Here is a 16,462-nt window from a genome sequence, read left to right as displayed (position 1 = left end):
TGCAGTCTGTTAAATTCAGTAACTTAACAGTGTGTTTAGTGCTCAAACCTGCAGAGGATGTGACGTATAACATCACCTATATTTGACACTATTATATTATAATGTATATTCTCAAGCTGGCCGATATGACCTCAAACCAATATCCTAATTAATTGAACATTTTGCCTCGATTATGATGAATTGTAACATAAAGGTCGTGGCAGGCTGCAGGTGCAGAGGGCCTGTATTACGGCTACAGCTGTGCTGCACGCGTGGTCAGGACAGGTAGGCAGGCAGGTGGGCGGGCAGAACACAGGTAAATCCATAATCCAGCTCAGAGATCAAAGCAGAGGGTCAAAACCAGAATGACCAACAAAGTCAACAGTGACGTCACCAAGATCCCTCCAGCCTGAGGTGCTGCTTAAGAGGAGTCCGAACCCGTCCAATCATGAACAACACCTGTGTGCTGGAGATGAGCCTCAGGTAAAGGGCGGAGCTTAGCCCTTGCACACTGGAGCTCATGGCCTGCGCTCCCCACTGCGGCCAGCAGAGGGAGACATTACAGTAATGAACGATTCTATAAGCTGCTCAGCTGGAAAACAGAATAAAGAAAACCGCAAAAGAAGAATAAAAAATATTAACAAAATTAAACACAATATTAACAGGATAAATACAATTTGAAGAGAATTTAAATTAAATATGTATTAAATGACGTAATAAATGGCGTGGGCAGGATTACGGAGATAAGAGGTTCTGAACGTCACACAGTGTACAGGAATTTAAATATTTTACACATAAATCTCACGTTGTTGATGTTATAAGTGTCTGTAAGGGGTTTAATGACACGTTTCTGTGAATTTTATAAATAATTTCTATTTACAAACTGGAAACAAATCAAGCACACGATTCATCTAATGAGTTTGTTTTGCAATCTGTGAAATTCTGTGAATAAGTTTTAGGAAGTACAGAAGTGTCTGCAGAGGAAGCTCACGACATCTATAGATGGAATTAGGGTGGGTGCTGGAACCGTTGAAAAGGCCGCGTGCCACAAGCTTTGTCAGTTACACCGCGGAGGGCCGGCGTGGCGAGACCTCCTGTCCGCTGGTGGAGTGAGGAGTCGGGTGTGTGTTATTCGGGTCTGTTCAGAGCGTTGGGCTGACCTGAGGTTTTGGTGGAGCTCTCACCACAAAGGCCTTTTTATGAACAGCGGTGTATTTTAGTATCTCGACACGGCCTGACCAGCGATCATGCACTTCTGCATTTTACTCGCCTCGTCCGGATGTTCCCACACTTCACAAAGACGTTATTCAGCAACACAGTTGCAACATCTACAGCCCAAACCTGGACTCGCTGCTCTGGGCGTTTCTCTCACTGTAGACACGAGGCTGAAAAATCAAGAGTAAACTTAAACCAGAGTGATAATCTTGTACAAATGACCACAAACTGTCCTCTTCTCCAGTCTGTGTAGTTCATCTGATGCTGCTGGCTTAATAATACATTCATATTGTGCCATGCAAAACTACAGAGTACAGAGACCCATATTACCCATAAATACTGTCATATTGCCCACTCCTAGTATTACCTACGAACACCGACCAGCCATAATATTAACACCACCCCCTTGCTTCTATACAGGAGCACTGTGTGTCCAGACGGTCTCCATCAGTTTCTCTGCAGACTCTGTTGTCAGCCTCCTTCTCTCACCCTGTTCTTTAATGCTCAGGACCCCCCAGGACTGACCACCATAGAGCAGACTGTAGTATTATTTGGGTGGTGGGTCAGTCTCAGCACTGCAGTGACCGTGACCCTGACTGACAGGGTGGATCAGGCCCAGCGGAGCTGCTCTAAAGCTTGACTCGCTCATTTTATTAAAAAAATAAATGTTTATTATTATTACTGTTACTGAATTTACTACTACTACTATTATTAGTAGTGTTTTCTAGACGTCCTGAGGCTCCTCATGTGTAGAACTATATAAAGCCTATGTTTTAAGTCTGATGAGGTGAACATGCACATTCACAGCCTGAGAACGAACCGAACGTGTGAAGACAAGTGCTGTAATGCTGTGGTTTTACATAATGTCTGCTTCTGCTGCTGTTCCTCTTCTCGGCTGTTCCCTGAGTCATCTCAGAGCAGCAGACTGGACTCACTGTTGTTCCAGTAAATACACTTTATTTCCAGTACTGCGGCCAGTGCACAGCTCAGGCCTGTGGCTGGAGGAGGAGGCCTTGGCTGGGCTTGGATGACCTTTTTCCAGGCTGAATTTGTCCATTTCGACCTAAATCAGTGAAACAATGCTCTATTTTGGAGGTATTGTTATGGTGAGAGCACAGGACGTACAGTACCTGTATCATCTTTGGATGCACTGAAAGCTTTAAACTGGAGGATCAGATCAGTTCTTCAGGAGAAACGTCCTAAATCCTGCGTACGCAGTTTTGATGAAGATCCTGACGTTCCCCAGTGTTTTGCCCGATGAGGGATCCATCATCAGAAGAGCAGAACTGTGAACAATCCTGCTCTTTAAAACACATCATGAGGCTGACCTAGACTTTCAGTTAGGACGTTTCTCAACAACTCATTTAAGAATATTTTTAGGAAGATATCGGAGAAAGAGGCCCAATGAACTCAAACTGGGACAATACCAACAATCCCGTTTACAGTGAAAGTGTGTTTACCTATTAACTAGCCTGAAACTAGGCTACAAAGCCCAAAGCCATTTCCTGGGTGCTGGATTTGTTTACATTTGGACTGAACGACCAAATACATATTGATAGATTGAGTAGGTCCCTCTAACACCGCCAAAACAGAGCTGACCCGTCGAGATACCTCTGACAGACATTAGCAGATCCTTTAAGTCCGGTAAGTTGTGAGGTGGGACCTCTATGAGCATTAATTAGCCTTCAGTGCCCTTGACCCTGTTGCTGGTATATAGTTGTTCATCTTTGGAGCACTTTTGGTTGCTGACCACTGTATACCGGGAACACCCCATAAGACCTGCCTGATGTTCTGATCCAGTAGTCTAGAACATCACAGTTTGGTTCTTGTCTTGCCCATTTTTCTCGCTTCCAAAACCTCTAACACCTTCATGAACTGACTGTTCACTTGCTGACTAATATGTAGATCAACAGAGTTCTTCATTTTGCCTGACAGGGGTACTAATGTTATGGCTGTTACAAATGTAGGCTGTACTGATGATGATACAATCCTAAAGTACATTGAAAACACAGTCCAACGTAAATTAGTAAGTAAATAGAGCCATCATAAAACATCATCATGAAACAAACCAATGGCTGATGTAGTCCTAAAGTAAGGCAGAAAGGGGACAGCAGCACCATATTAACCCTTTTCTACTATCGATCTTTGGTCAAACTGCACTGTAATGTGAACTTTGTGTTTTAGCCTAGAATAAAGAATAAAATTAGAAATTGCATCAGTATAAATCTGAACACAAGGTCCTCCAGTTAAACTCTCTGAAACAACTTCTGGTCTTGTGGTCACTTTCTGTCAGCATATTGACAGAGCCGTCACCGGCTCAGCAAACAGCAGTGCTGAAACCAGTAAAATAGGATGTGAAAATACAGTTCACAGGAAGTTCTGTTTACCACCATCACCAACTGCTAAAAGCTACATAGCCGTGCAAGAGTCAGAGCACCCCTTGTTTTTTAATTTGTAGACAAAATTTCTTCACTTTTCAGTTCGAAAAGAAAACATCTACTTAACAGAAAATAACAGAATCCTCAACATCTAACTCTAATAGCAGGTGTTTGAGTGTTCAGAGCTCCCCCTTAACCTCCATTACGCCATCACACTCCATTACTCCAGTACTGACTTTCATTCTTCTGCAAAACCTGCAGGAGAGTTCTCCACACCTCCAAAGTTCAGCCTCAGAAGTGAGAGCATTTTCTACTTCTCACCTTCCTGTTCATCCCAAACACATTCAGTGATGTTGATGTCAGGACTCTGGTGTGGTCCGTCTGTTATTCTGAGAATAGCACCAGGGCATTTGTTGTATGTGTCTGTCCTCAGTAAAAGCTTCTTCACCAGCTTCACATTCTTTCACTCCCACAGCTCAGAGTCGTCTTCTCACAGTCAGATCTGATGCAAAAGTGGACCTTCACTTTCTTCTCTTTCTCATGCTTATGTGATGGGCGTGATGCAGGAGGTTGTTAGGGTTTCCATTTCGTTTGTACTCATGAACCCTAGGAAGGTGGTTTATCTTCTATCTAAACTTCTCAAAAATATCTCTGATAAATGAAACATCATTTGAGTGAAAATGTAAATGAATGAAGGGTGGGCTTTGATTTCTGCACTTTTACTGAATGGCTGGGGTCCAAGTTCAGCCCTGTTCAGCTCTGTTGAGTTCTCTCTTCACTGGCTTCCCTGACTCTGGTCTACAAAGCCAAGACTGGACCAGCCAGCCCCTCCGTACTTGATGGCGATGGTCAAAAGCTGATCTGCACCAAGAGCCCTTCCAGCTTCAAGTACGGCTCGGCTCGACCCGCCATCCTTTAAGATCCACGGAAGACGAGCGTCCAGATTTTTTACTGTCCTGCACCGAAGTGGTGGAACGAGCTTCCCCTGGGTGTCCGAACAGCAGAGTCCAACTCTCACTGTCCTCAAACCCAGACTGAAGACCCTCCTCTTCTGAGAGTACTTGGGTGAAGAGAAGACTATTATGGTCTCCAGACTGACTTGTGTTTTGTAGAGTCTAAGATTAGAGGATCTGAGTTTTAGTCTATTTAAACTAGCTGAGCTTCTTCTTCAGTAAACAGTGAAGCTCTTTTGTAAGTCGCTCTGGAGAAGAGCTTCTGATAAATGCTAGAAAAAAGTAAATCTGTTCTGTTATCTCCAATAATCAATTATGCTCACCTAGATATTCAGAGCTTATTACAATAAAGTGAGATTATAAACACAGGTTTCTTCAGGCTTCAGTTTTATTTAAAGTAAATTGTACATACAAGATTTGCTCTTTTTGCACTTTACTCTGAACTGAATCAATGACTGGATAGATCTTTAGTATATGACTGACCAGACTGTTCTGCATCACATCCTATAAAGCCTTTATTCTAATATTTCTAAAGCAACATTTGGTAATTCTAAAGCAATATTAATAACGTAAAACATTTAGCAGTTGAGATACCTTAGAGAGAAAAAGCTTGTACATAACTGATCTATAAGTGCATTAAAGAACATGTAGGAGACGCTCAGTCCACTTCCCTTAACAGGAGAATGTACAGTGTGTGTGCTGGACCTGAGACTGGACAGCAACAACAGGAGTGGACTCAACTAGCATTATCCCTGACAAATAAATAAGCAAATAAATTAGAGCAAGCTGTGCAGATCAAGCTGTGTACGCCATATGGACAAAAGTATTGGGACAATATAATGCGTTAAACGTTAATGTCAGGTGTTTGATTCAGTTCCATTTCTGCAGGTGTACAAAATCAGGCCCATAGCCATGCAGACTGCCTGGCCCACACTACAGGATTTTAGAAATCCTAGTTAGTCTTTAAAGTTCCCACACGACATCATCTGCCCTGAATGAAAACACTGACCTTTCAGATTATGCATGCGAGCAAACGACTGCACTGAACCTTCAAACCCTTGTGGGAGTTTCTCGTAAACTGCTACGTCGTACAGAAACAGGCAAACTGAAGAGCAGAATGTGGGAACTTTGTAGAACGGTGTAATTAGAAGCTGTTACTGTTTATCTGGGCTGTAATTTGGTCTCATGTGAGAAACAAAGCCAGCAGTAATTAATAAAGCCTAAACGTGTTAACTATTTCCCAGCTTCTCCTTAATGAAGACTGTTATTTGTGTTTCAAATGAATATTTTAGTGAACCAATGCCAGCTTGTTGCAGTGTGAGCTCTGCTGACTATATCTGAAAAGTTCAGTTCAGCTCAGCTCTCATTGGCTGATGGTCTTTCAGGCATGACATCAAAGTCACGTTTTACACCAGAGAATCGACATCTACCCTACACCACAGGACAACGACTGAACTGAGGGGAGATTGAGGGACTAAAGACTGGATAATAAACCCCACACTCTACAGGATACTCGTTCATCGTTTGCGATCACCCTAAAATTAGGAGACGTTTAGCGATTGTTGGGGGGAGCAACCCAGGCATGAGTGAAAGAACAGGAGGTTCTGAAGAGCTCACTATGGGGTTAGAATGGGAGCTCACATCTCCCATGTAGGTGTCCAAATACTTTTGTCCATATAGTAAACAGTGTCACTGTCACACAAAAACCGTGTATTTCCAAAACAGCAGCTTTACATGAGAAGGAAATAAACCCTCTTAACTTTTAATTTAAGTCAATGTAAAAAAGCACTGAAGCATATTCATATTCTACTGGTCCATTCATCATGAAATTCTTGCAGTAAAAAAACAAACTTCTTTGTAAGACTCCAAAATACTTTCACTATAGCTAATTTTTTTGGACACAGACAGAGCAGAAGCTATAATATATGATTATATAATATTTAGTAATAATAATATAAGATTTATTTGGACACAGATATTTTTATGTGTTCAGGTTGAAAAGCTCGTCTGCTTCAGAAGTTTTTGCATGACAGCGAAAATGTACAAAAATATTAATAACTTATACAAACACCAGCACAAAACCACAAACAATAAATTCATTCTGAACAGAATCAAGTTACATTTCAAAGTTTTCTTTAATACACAACCATAAAAGCCAAAAAAGGATAGAAATAAAAGTGTAAATGTTTTAGTTAAAAGCTTTTCTAGTTTGTTTTTGAAGGAATGTAATTGTTTGTGTGTTTGAACTAATTCCAGTTTCCCTGTATTTGACTGTACACTTTACCCCCCCTAAAATTATCTACTGAGGTAGATGTAGAAATATTAATGTTTAATAAATTAAAGTGGATATAATAGATATTTAGTTGGACTGCAGGTTAAAGGTGGGTACAGTATCTAAAAAGCATCTAAAGTGCACAGTTCAAATACAGTGTTCTCCTGATTTAATTTCAGACCTGAAGTCTTTCATAGAACAGTGATATGTGGCTTTTTTGAAGAGGCAGCTGGTGTATTGTTTATTTATAATATGTACAGTAAATAAGATGTTAGATTTTTCAGTGAGTTCTGACTGATCTCTAATTCCTAACAATAAAAATAGATTTAACCAAATATCCTGATTAGTGGTAAAACTGCTGCTTGTTAATTGTTATCATAAACTATTCTTTGCAATATTGACGTTGAGGGGTGGGCGATACAGTATACAATAATCTCACAATAACTGAAGACATTTTTGTGGTACGTGTGATTTTTCTGAACAAATGAATCTAATTAAACAGAACAGTGTTCTTTTAATGCAGAGGGTCAGTGTTCTTTAACTACTGACGATATCCAGGATATCATGATAACAATATTATATTGCCAGTGATATCACAGAAGGCTACATGTGCAAATCAGCCCTTCTCACAGTGTTGCTGTGAGCATCTGGCCAATCACAGCCAGATTTTCTGAGTTTCTGTAAGTATCCTGATCATTCATGGTTATGGTAAAATAACAGGCTGATCTTTAACCATTTCGAATAACTGATTAAACAGTGTGTTTTTAATGTATTGTAAGTCGTATTTTCATATAACAGTCTCAGTTTCAGCTACGCAAGCTGTTTGGTTGAGAAGCACTTTTTCTAAACTTTTTTTCACAAAAGGTGTCTACACAGATTTTACATGATGTTACTATGAACCACTACCTCCTTTTACTTCAGAGTCTTTTTTCTGGGCCTTAAAACTTAAAAGTGGTAATCTATAGTGGTAAGCTATAAATGCTATAACAATATTTATAATGAATGTTAAAATGAATAAGAACAAGATGTTTTGGACAAAAGTGGGTCAGGAGTGTACTGTAGATGTGATTGTGGGTCAGGAGTGTACTGTAGATGTGATGGTGGGTCAGGAGTGTACTGTAGATGTGATGGTGGGTCAGTCAGGAGTGTGCTGTAGATGTGATGGTGGGTCAGGAGCGTACTGTAGATGTGATGGTGGGTCAGTCAGGAGCGTACTGTAGATGTGATGGTGGGTCAGGAGTGTACTGTAGATGTGATGGTGGGTCAGTCAGGAGTGTACTGTAAATGTGATGGTGGGTCAGGAGCATACTGTAGATGTGATGGTGGGTCAGGAGTGTACTGTAGATGTGATGGTGGGTCAGTCAGGAGTGTACTGTAGATGTGATTGTGGGTCAGGAGTGTACTGTAGATTTGATGATGGGTCAGGAGCGTACTGTAGATGTGATGGTGGGCCAGGAGTGTACTGTAGATGTGATGGTGAGTCAGGAGTGTACTGTAGATGTGATGGTGGGTCAGGAGTGTACTGTAGATGTGATGGTGGGTCAGGAGCGTACTGTAGATTTAATGATGGGTCAGGAGTGTACTGTAGATGTGATAGTGGGTCAGTAGGAGTGTACTGTAGATGTGATGGTGGGTCGGGAGTGTACTGTAGATGTGATGGTGGGTCAGGAGTGTACTGTAGATGTGAGGGTGGGTCAGGAGTGTACTGTAGATTTATTGATGGGTCAGGAGTGTACTGTAGATGTGATAGTGGGTCAGTAGGAGTGTACTGTAGATGTGATGGTGGGTCGGGAGTGTACTGTAGATGTGATGGTGGGTCAGGAGTGTACTGTAGATGTGATGGTGGGCCAGGAGTGTACTGTAGATGTGATGGTGAGTCAGGAGTGTACTGTAGATGTGATGGTAGGTCAGGAGTGTACTGTAGATGTGATGGCGGGTCAGGAGTGTACTGTAGATGTGATAGTGGGTCAGGAGTGTACTGTAGATGTGATAGTTGGTCAGTAGGAGAGTACTGTAGATGTGATAGTGGGTCAGGAGTGTACTGTAGATGTGATAGTGGGTCAGTAGGAGTGTACTGTAGATGTGATGGTGGGTCGGGAGTGTACTGTAGATGTGATGGTGGGTCAGTCAGGAGTGTACTGTAGATGTGATGGTGGGTCAGGAGCATACTGTAGATGTGATTGTGGGTCAGGAGCGTACTGTAGATTTGATGATGGGTCAGGAGCGTACTGTAGACGTAATGGTGGGCCAGGAGTGTACTGTAGATGTGATGGTGGGTCAGTCAGGAGTGTACTGTAGATTTAATGATGGGTCAGGAGTGTACTGTAGATGTGGTAGTGGGTCAGCAGTGTACTGTAGATGTGATTGTAGGTCAGGAGTGTACTGTAGATGTGATTGTAGGTCAGGAGTGTACTGTAGATGTGATAATGGGTCAGGAGTGTACTGTAGATGTGATGGTAGGTCAGGAGTGTACTGTAGATGTGATGGTGGATCAGTCAGGAGTGTACTGTAGATGTGATGGTGGGTCAGGAGTGTACTGTAGATGTGATGGTGGGTCAGTCAGGAGTGTATTGTAGATATGATGGTGGGTCAGGAGTGTACTGTAGATGTGATTGTAGGTCAGGAGTGTACTGTAGATGTGATGGTAGGTCAGGAGTGTACTGTAGATGTGATGGTGGGTCAGGAGTGTACTGTAGATGTGATGGTATTACATTCTAGTTGAGTTTGATGGGGCTGATATCTGCTGTTTTGCTTTGTGGTGTAAATAAATGGGAAGGGTTTGACACAGCAGCCTATTTTCACTGGTCATAAATATTTGAACTGACACATTTTGATGTGTTTAGGTGGGAAAGCAGGTCTGTTTCAAACAGTACATAACTGTACTAAAAAGTTTAATATATAGTTAAAAAAACAAACAAATATGAAACCCGTTTTGCTCTGTACCCTTCTCTCCCCTGCCTGTTTTACCTATGAAGAAAAAAAAACAGTGACTGATTTGAAGCTGATTTCACAGACTGGTGAAGCATCACTCACTATATAACATGAGGTGGTCTTGTTCTTTTATTTCTTTGAGGCTCTGAGCTCTGGTTTATGTTTAACCTCTGCATAAAGGCCTTCAGCTTCAGCTGAGGGTGTGAGCTGCTCTGGCTTTGTTTGTTCTAAATTCACGCTAACATCCACGTCTGGCAAAGCGGCCTTGTGACGGACGATGTTTCCGTATGTTACCTCCTCTTCTGAAGGCTGTACCATCTCATATGCTTTAGTTTCTTTGTCCTCAGCTACAACGTCCTCTGCAGTTTCTCCCTCACACTGTTCTCTGTAGCCGTGCTGGACGGTGGCGTACTCAGGCGTAAGTGAGGAAAGACCCCTGATTTCACCAGACCCTTCTTCGCCATTTGGAAAGGAGATGGTGGAGTAGTGCAGGATGTCTGGATTCCTGTGACTTAGCGCCAGTTTGGATGATTTGTTGCAATTCAGGGACTCTTCCTCGTCATCCTGACAAACAGCCTGTGGGTACAACAGAAAATCATATTTATTAGCTGGACAACCTGGTTTCACTTGAAAATGTTACTCTCCTGCAAAAATCTCCAAAACAGGAGAAAGAAAAAAACTCTTATCTGTTAATGGAAGTCAGTGTAGATTTTATTCAGAGCATTTATATTGGTCAATTCATCATGCAATACCGTATAAACAACAACTTCCAGATTCACATTATGGAGTAAGTGAAAAACAGCAAAATCTGATTTAACCCAGGTTTTTTTACAGTGACCATATATGTATGTGTTCGTACTGAATGCAGTTTCTTACTAACCCTCTCGTTCAAAATGAGTCCTGCACTTTCTTTGTTTGAAGGTTTGTGATGCACTCTCCTGAAAAACAATCACATTTCTCTCCAACGATCAGATTACATCTCCACCATATATACAAATATATCAAAATATCAAATAACCAAATAACAGATAAGCTGAACACTTCACCGTAAACAAATGAGTTCATTTGAAGCTCACTCAAAACAGTCAGAACAGTAGAAAACTGTAAAACAGTCTGGAAATATAACCAAGTCAATTTCCTCTCTGGGTTCAGGCTTTACAGTGCATCTGCAGACTGTTTAACCAATAGCTGTACTTTTAAAATAGACTGAAGGAATGAGGAATGAAGGAATGAAGAGGAAGAGAGGCTTTACCAGGTAAACTGCATGGACAGCACATCTTCCCATTTACGAGGGTGAATAAAAGGTCATTCTTTGCTACCTCTCCTTATGCCTTTAGTTCTACACAGGAGGTTTTTGTTATCTGTTATTTTGTTAAGACTGACATGTAAATAAGCTCTGTTCTGACTGGCAGCCCAGTATTGTTCTTCATTCAAAAAGCATCCCTGGCTGAATCACTCAGTCTTTAGCATGTGGAGTCGGTTTACACAATAGACTCACCTTCTGAACACATATACGGTGCACAGCAGCATCACTGCAAAAGCTCCAATAGCAGCCCCAACCAGCACCGAGAAAACATGGAAAGGACCTACTGTGATGAAGAACAAAGAGAAGAATGTTCACTCACATGTTCAACAATTTGTTTTTTGGACACAGTAACTAGAGGTATGTTTGGAGAAGTAAAGGTACAACATTCAACAGTAGGTACACCAGCTGTTAAGCATGGTGGTGGTAGTATCATGCTCTGGGACTGTTCTGCTGCTACACTACAAAGTGAATGGAATCATGAAGAAGGAAGACTACCTCAGAATTCTTCAGCATGATCTCAAACCTTCAGCAAGATGGCTGAACCCAACTGGACGTTCCAACAGTACATTCATCTTTTGTAATGGCCTTTCCAAACTCCCGACTTCCACACTATTATCGAATCCAACCATACTTCTGCAGAAGCTTGTAGATTGCTATCTGGTCATGGTGCATTTTACTAAGATACATTTATCAAACATTAGATGTCCTGTATGGACACTGTTGACCTTGTGTGTATGTAAGTCTGTATTGATTTCAGAATGAAATGAAACAATGAAAACAATCCAGAACAATGAAAACGTTTGACTCCATTCTTATCTTGAAGAAACCACTGGAAGCCCAATATTGCCATGGCCTTCATGTTTATGACGGATGTCTGTAAACTTCACATCATGGCTGCAGGTTAAGACCTCAATAAATTAAGATATGTTAGTGGAAAGCCTAGCTGTGAATGTGACAGAGATTACAATCATGCAAATGTCCACATCAGTAGTGAGCAACGGAAACACTAGCCATGTCACTGTTTAAAGTTCAATGTTCCCACTGGACCAGAAAGAGAAGTCTTTAACCAGTCTATTTGAAGATCTTGCTAGCTAATGTTTTTTTGAGTGAACCCTTGCAGCTGTCTTACTTCCTTTTTTAGCAGTGAGACAGTTTAAAGCACACAGCATTTTTTTTAATTAAATACCATGAACAAGAACACGTATTTCTCTAAAAAGTACAAAAAAAGAACAAATGTTTCTCTAAAAGCGTCTCTATGGAAACAGAGTTGAGAACAGAGGCTGTTTATTTTTAGGGTTTTTTTTGTATAGTTTTCTAATATTAGGGTAGTGGATTATCGGGGCGGTGAATCGTTAGGTTTGCTGATTATTTAAGTGTTATTATTTATTGGGGTGTTTGATTACTGGGGTTTTGGAATATTGGGTTGGTGGATTATTAAATTGGTGGATTATTGGGGTGGTGGGTCAGAAGGGTTAATTATTAGGGTGGTGGATTATTGGGGTGGTGGATTAGAAGGGTTAATTATTAGGGTGGTGGATTATTGGGGTTATGGATTAGAAGGGTTAATTATTAGGGTGGTGGATTATTGGGGTGGTGGATTAGAAGGGTTAATTATTAGGGTGGTGGATTATTGGGGTGGTGGATTATTGGGGTGGTGGATCAGAAGGGTTAATTATTAGGGTGGTGGATTATTGGGGTGGCGGATTAGAAGGGTTAATTATTAGGGTGGTGGATTATTGGGGTGGTGGATCAGAAGGGAAAATTATTAGGGTGGTGGATTATTGGGTGGTGGATCAGAAGGGTTAATTATTAGGTTGGAGGATTATTGCGGTGGTGGATTAGAAGGCTTAATTATTAGGGTGGTGGATTATTGGGGTGGTGGATCAGAAGGGTTAATTATTAGGGTGGTGGATTATTGGGGTGGTGGATCAGAAGGGTTAATTATTAGGGTGGTGGATTATTGGGGTGGTGGATCAGAAGGGTTAATTATTAGGGTGGTGGATCAGAAGGGTTAATTATTAGGGTGGTGGATTATTGGGGTGGTGGATTAGAAGGGTTAATTATTAGGGTGGTGGATTATTGGGGTGGTGGATTAGAAGGGTTAATTATTAGGGTGGTGGATTATTGGGGTGGTGGATCAGAAGGGTTAATTATTAGGGTGGTGGATTATTGCGGTGGTGGATTAGAAGGGTTAATTATTAGGGTGGTGGATTATTGGGGTGGTGGATCAGAAGGGTAAATTATTAGGGTGGTGGATTATTGGGTGGTGGATCAGAAGGGTTAATTATTAGGGTGGTGGATTATTGGGGTGGTGGATCAGAAGGGTTAATTATTAGGGTGGTGGATTATTGCGGTGGTGGATTAGAAGGGTTAATTATTAGGGTGGTGGATTATTGGGGTGGTGGATCAGAAGGGTTAATTATTAGGGTGGTGGATTATTGGGGTGGTGGATCAGAAGGGTTAATTATTAGGGTGGTGGATTATTGCGGTGGTGGATTAGAAGGGTTAATTATTAGGGTGGTGGATTATTGGGGTGGTGGATCAGAAGGGTAAATTATTAGGGTGGTGGATTATTGGGTGGTGGATCAGAAGGGTTAATTATTAGGGTGGTGGATTATTGGGGTGGTGGATCAGAAGGGTAAATTATTAGGGTGGTGGATTATTGGGGTGGTGGATCAGAAGGGTTAATTATTAGGGTGGTGGATTATTGGGGTGGTGGATCAGAAGGGTTAATTATTAGGGTGGTGGATTATTGGGGTGGTGGATCAGAAGGGTTAATTATTAGGGTGGTGGATTATTGGGGTGGTGGATCAGAAGGGTTAATTATTAGGGTGGTGGATTATTGGGATGAATAATTATTGGGGTGGTGGATTATTGGGATGGATAATTATTGGTGTGTTGGATTATTGGGGTGGTGGATTATTGGGGGGGTGGATTATTGGGGGGATGGGTGCTCAGCACAGCAGTAAAACTGACACAGCATATGTTATGTATAGCGAATTGCTTGAGTTAACAAACATCAGTGTTAATGTTAAGTATGAGATCACTATCCAAACATATCTGGACAGGTGTTTAGAAACTGACCACGAATGAAGGGCAAGAGGATGACTAATGCACTTTGGAAAAAATACTTTTCCAATCATTAAAATGCTTTAAAGAAACTAATTTGAACTGATCGCTAAGTTCATGTTTTGTGTATAAAGTTTGCACCTGGTCCAGCAAATGTACCGAATGACCAGTACAAGCATATGCTCCATCCAAAAGCTTGATGTTTAAGCAAAAGTGTTTCTGACCTGTAGGAGAGCAGGAACCTGGAGCCACAGAGTGGAACAGCTGAGCGGTGCTGCCCAGGTGATTGGAGCCAATACACTGCAGGGTGGGCGTGTCTGTAGGTGACTGACGGAGGGAGATGAAGCTCCTTATCCCAGTGTTGCCCAAATGCTCCTCCCTGATGGAGGAATTCGCAGGAGGTGGGACAGACTGTCCAGACAGACGCCACTCCAGTTTAGGGACGGGAAATCCATGAACCTCACAGACACACTCGATCCCACCTTCACTGCTGCCGTTACAGTGGGAGGAGAAAGAGACCTGAGGAGCGTCTGAGAGAGAGAGAGAGAGAGAGAGAGAGAGAGAGAGCATTGCTGTGAGGATTTGATTGCATTCAGTGACAAGAGCATTAGTGAGGTCAGGATGCTGGATGATCACCAACCCACCTTGTCCCCAACTCATCCCATCCAAAGTACTGGATGAAGCTCCACCACCATCATTCCAGAGAACACAGTTCCTCCACTGCTCCACAGCTCCTCAGTGCTGGGGGGCTTTATACCCCTCTAGCCCACGCCTGGCATTAGGCAGCATGGAGCCAATAGGTTCATGATGTTGATCTGCTCCAGAGAGTCCTATTCTATTGGCAGTACTTCTTCTCTACAGGAACTAGACAAGCTGTGTGTGTGCATTTGCACATCTGTATCAGAAATGGCTACAGCTAAAAATAGCTGAATGCATTAATCAGAAGGGGTGTCCACAAACATTTGGATATATAGTGTACATATAAATGTGTATAAAATATATAGAGTGCAGAATATTTACAGTCTTCAGACATATTTCGGTTATTTAGGAATGTTAGGTATAAGGAAATGCAGTGTGTGCGGTATAGGAACAGCACAGATGCTTCAGATGAAGTGATTATTAATCCTGCTGAACAAATAATGGACAGCGTTCTCCGTTTCATCTGTTCTGATTACTTCTCCTTTGTGGTCTGAGATGCTTAGCATGTTCTACTTCCTCTAAACTCTTCCTTATTGCGTGTCGAAGAGTTCTTACTCTTGCACAAGATCAGAAACTTCAATGTCTTCTCAAGGCAGCCACAAAGTGCTAATCGCTAAACACATCGGTTTCATGGCAGCTGCGTCTGAAGTTCTTCTGCTTTCTTACTGTTATTTATCTGATCAAAGACTCAGACTACAATAAACAATAACACCCAGCTGAGAAACGAGAGCCTCTGATATTTTTTCAGCCTGATCAACACTTTCAGCTTTGGGAAAGTCATCTGCAAACATCTGCTAGCATTCTGCAGACCTTTGCAGAACTTGCATCGAGATTCTGTGGCAGTAAATAGTAACTGGTAATGCTTTCTAAAGAGCAGAGATTCCGAGCCGCTGCCCACAGGCCCAAATAAGGACCTCCGCCTCGTTTACGTGTATGTGTTAGGGTTCAGCCACACCTGGGACTGGGGGGTACTTAAGGAATTAAAATCTCAAATTAAGGACTTTAAAGGTTAATGAGCACTGTTCAAGGTTTTGTTTATGTTAGCCTTAACCTCTGTCGTCCCTTCTAATGAATACACTCAGCTACTTTAAGTTGCACCCATTGCTGACACTGATGTGCAAAAGCACACACACACACACAGCTTGTCTAGTCCCTGTAGAGTAGTACTGCCAATAGAATAGGACTCTCTGGAGCAGATCAACATTATGAACCTATTGGCACCATGCTGCCTAATGCCAGGATTGCATTGAGCTGTGGAGCAGTGGAAGAACTTTGCTCTCTGGAATGATGGTGGTGGTGCTCCATACTTTTGAATAGGTTGAGTTGGGGAGTTGAAAATGATGATTGGGGTGGCGATCAGCTCTTTTTGCTGAGTGCAATCAAATCCTCACAGCAACAAAAAAGCTTTCTTCTTTGGATAGCTGAGACAGTTACACCAACAAAAGCAGGATCAAGTCCTTGAATACCCTTGATTTCAGAAGATACACTGAATGAGCAGTTGTCCCAATACTTTTGTCTATATAGTGTAGTTAAGTGTGGTGTACCTGTGATATTCTCACTAATACTGATAAAACCAAGGGTTGCTGTTAGAACAGGCGTATCATCTAACCACAGTGGCAACAGTTAGTATACTATACCAAAATCAAACACATATGTAGAA

At 41.8% G+C, this 16,462-nt stretch overlaps 1 protein-coding gene across 2 annotated transcripts in view; it reads right to left on the bottom strand.

Moving 5' to 3' along the window:
• Positions 1-4,895: 4,895 nt before the first annotated feature.
• LOC140550239 (B-cell receptor CD22-like) overlaps positions 4,896-16,462 on the bottom strand; it is a 30,038-nt gene continuing 18,471 nt past the window's right edge. For both annotated transcript variants that reach the window (XM_072674084.1, XM_072674083.1), the window contains 4 exons: positions 14,328-14,633; positions 11,227-11,317; positions 10,609-10,666; positions 4,896-10,304 (listed from right to left, as the gene is read on the bottom strand). In XM_072674084.1, coding sequence (XP_072530185.1) covers positions 9,858-10,304; positions 10,609-10,666; positions 11,227-11,317; positions 14,328-14,633 — 902 coding nt within the window. In that variant the 3' untranslated portion in view covers positions 4,896-9,857. The remainder of the gene's footprint in view (positions 10,305-10,608; positions 10,667-11,226; positions 11,318-14,327; positions 14,634-16,462) is intronic.

The sequence above is a fragment of the Salminus brasiliensis genome, chromosome 2, assembly GCF_030463535.1.
Source record: "Salminus brasiliensis chromosome 2, fSalBra1.hap2, whole genome shotgun sequence".
Classification (NCBI taxonomy): domain Eukaryota; kingdom Metazoa; phylum Chordata; class Actinopteri; order Characiformes; family Bryconidae; genus Salminus; species Salminus brasiliensis.
This window is presented reverse-complemented; position numbering and strand designations above follow the sequence as displayed.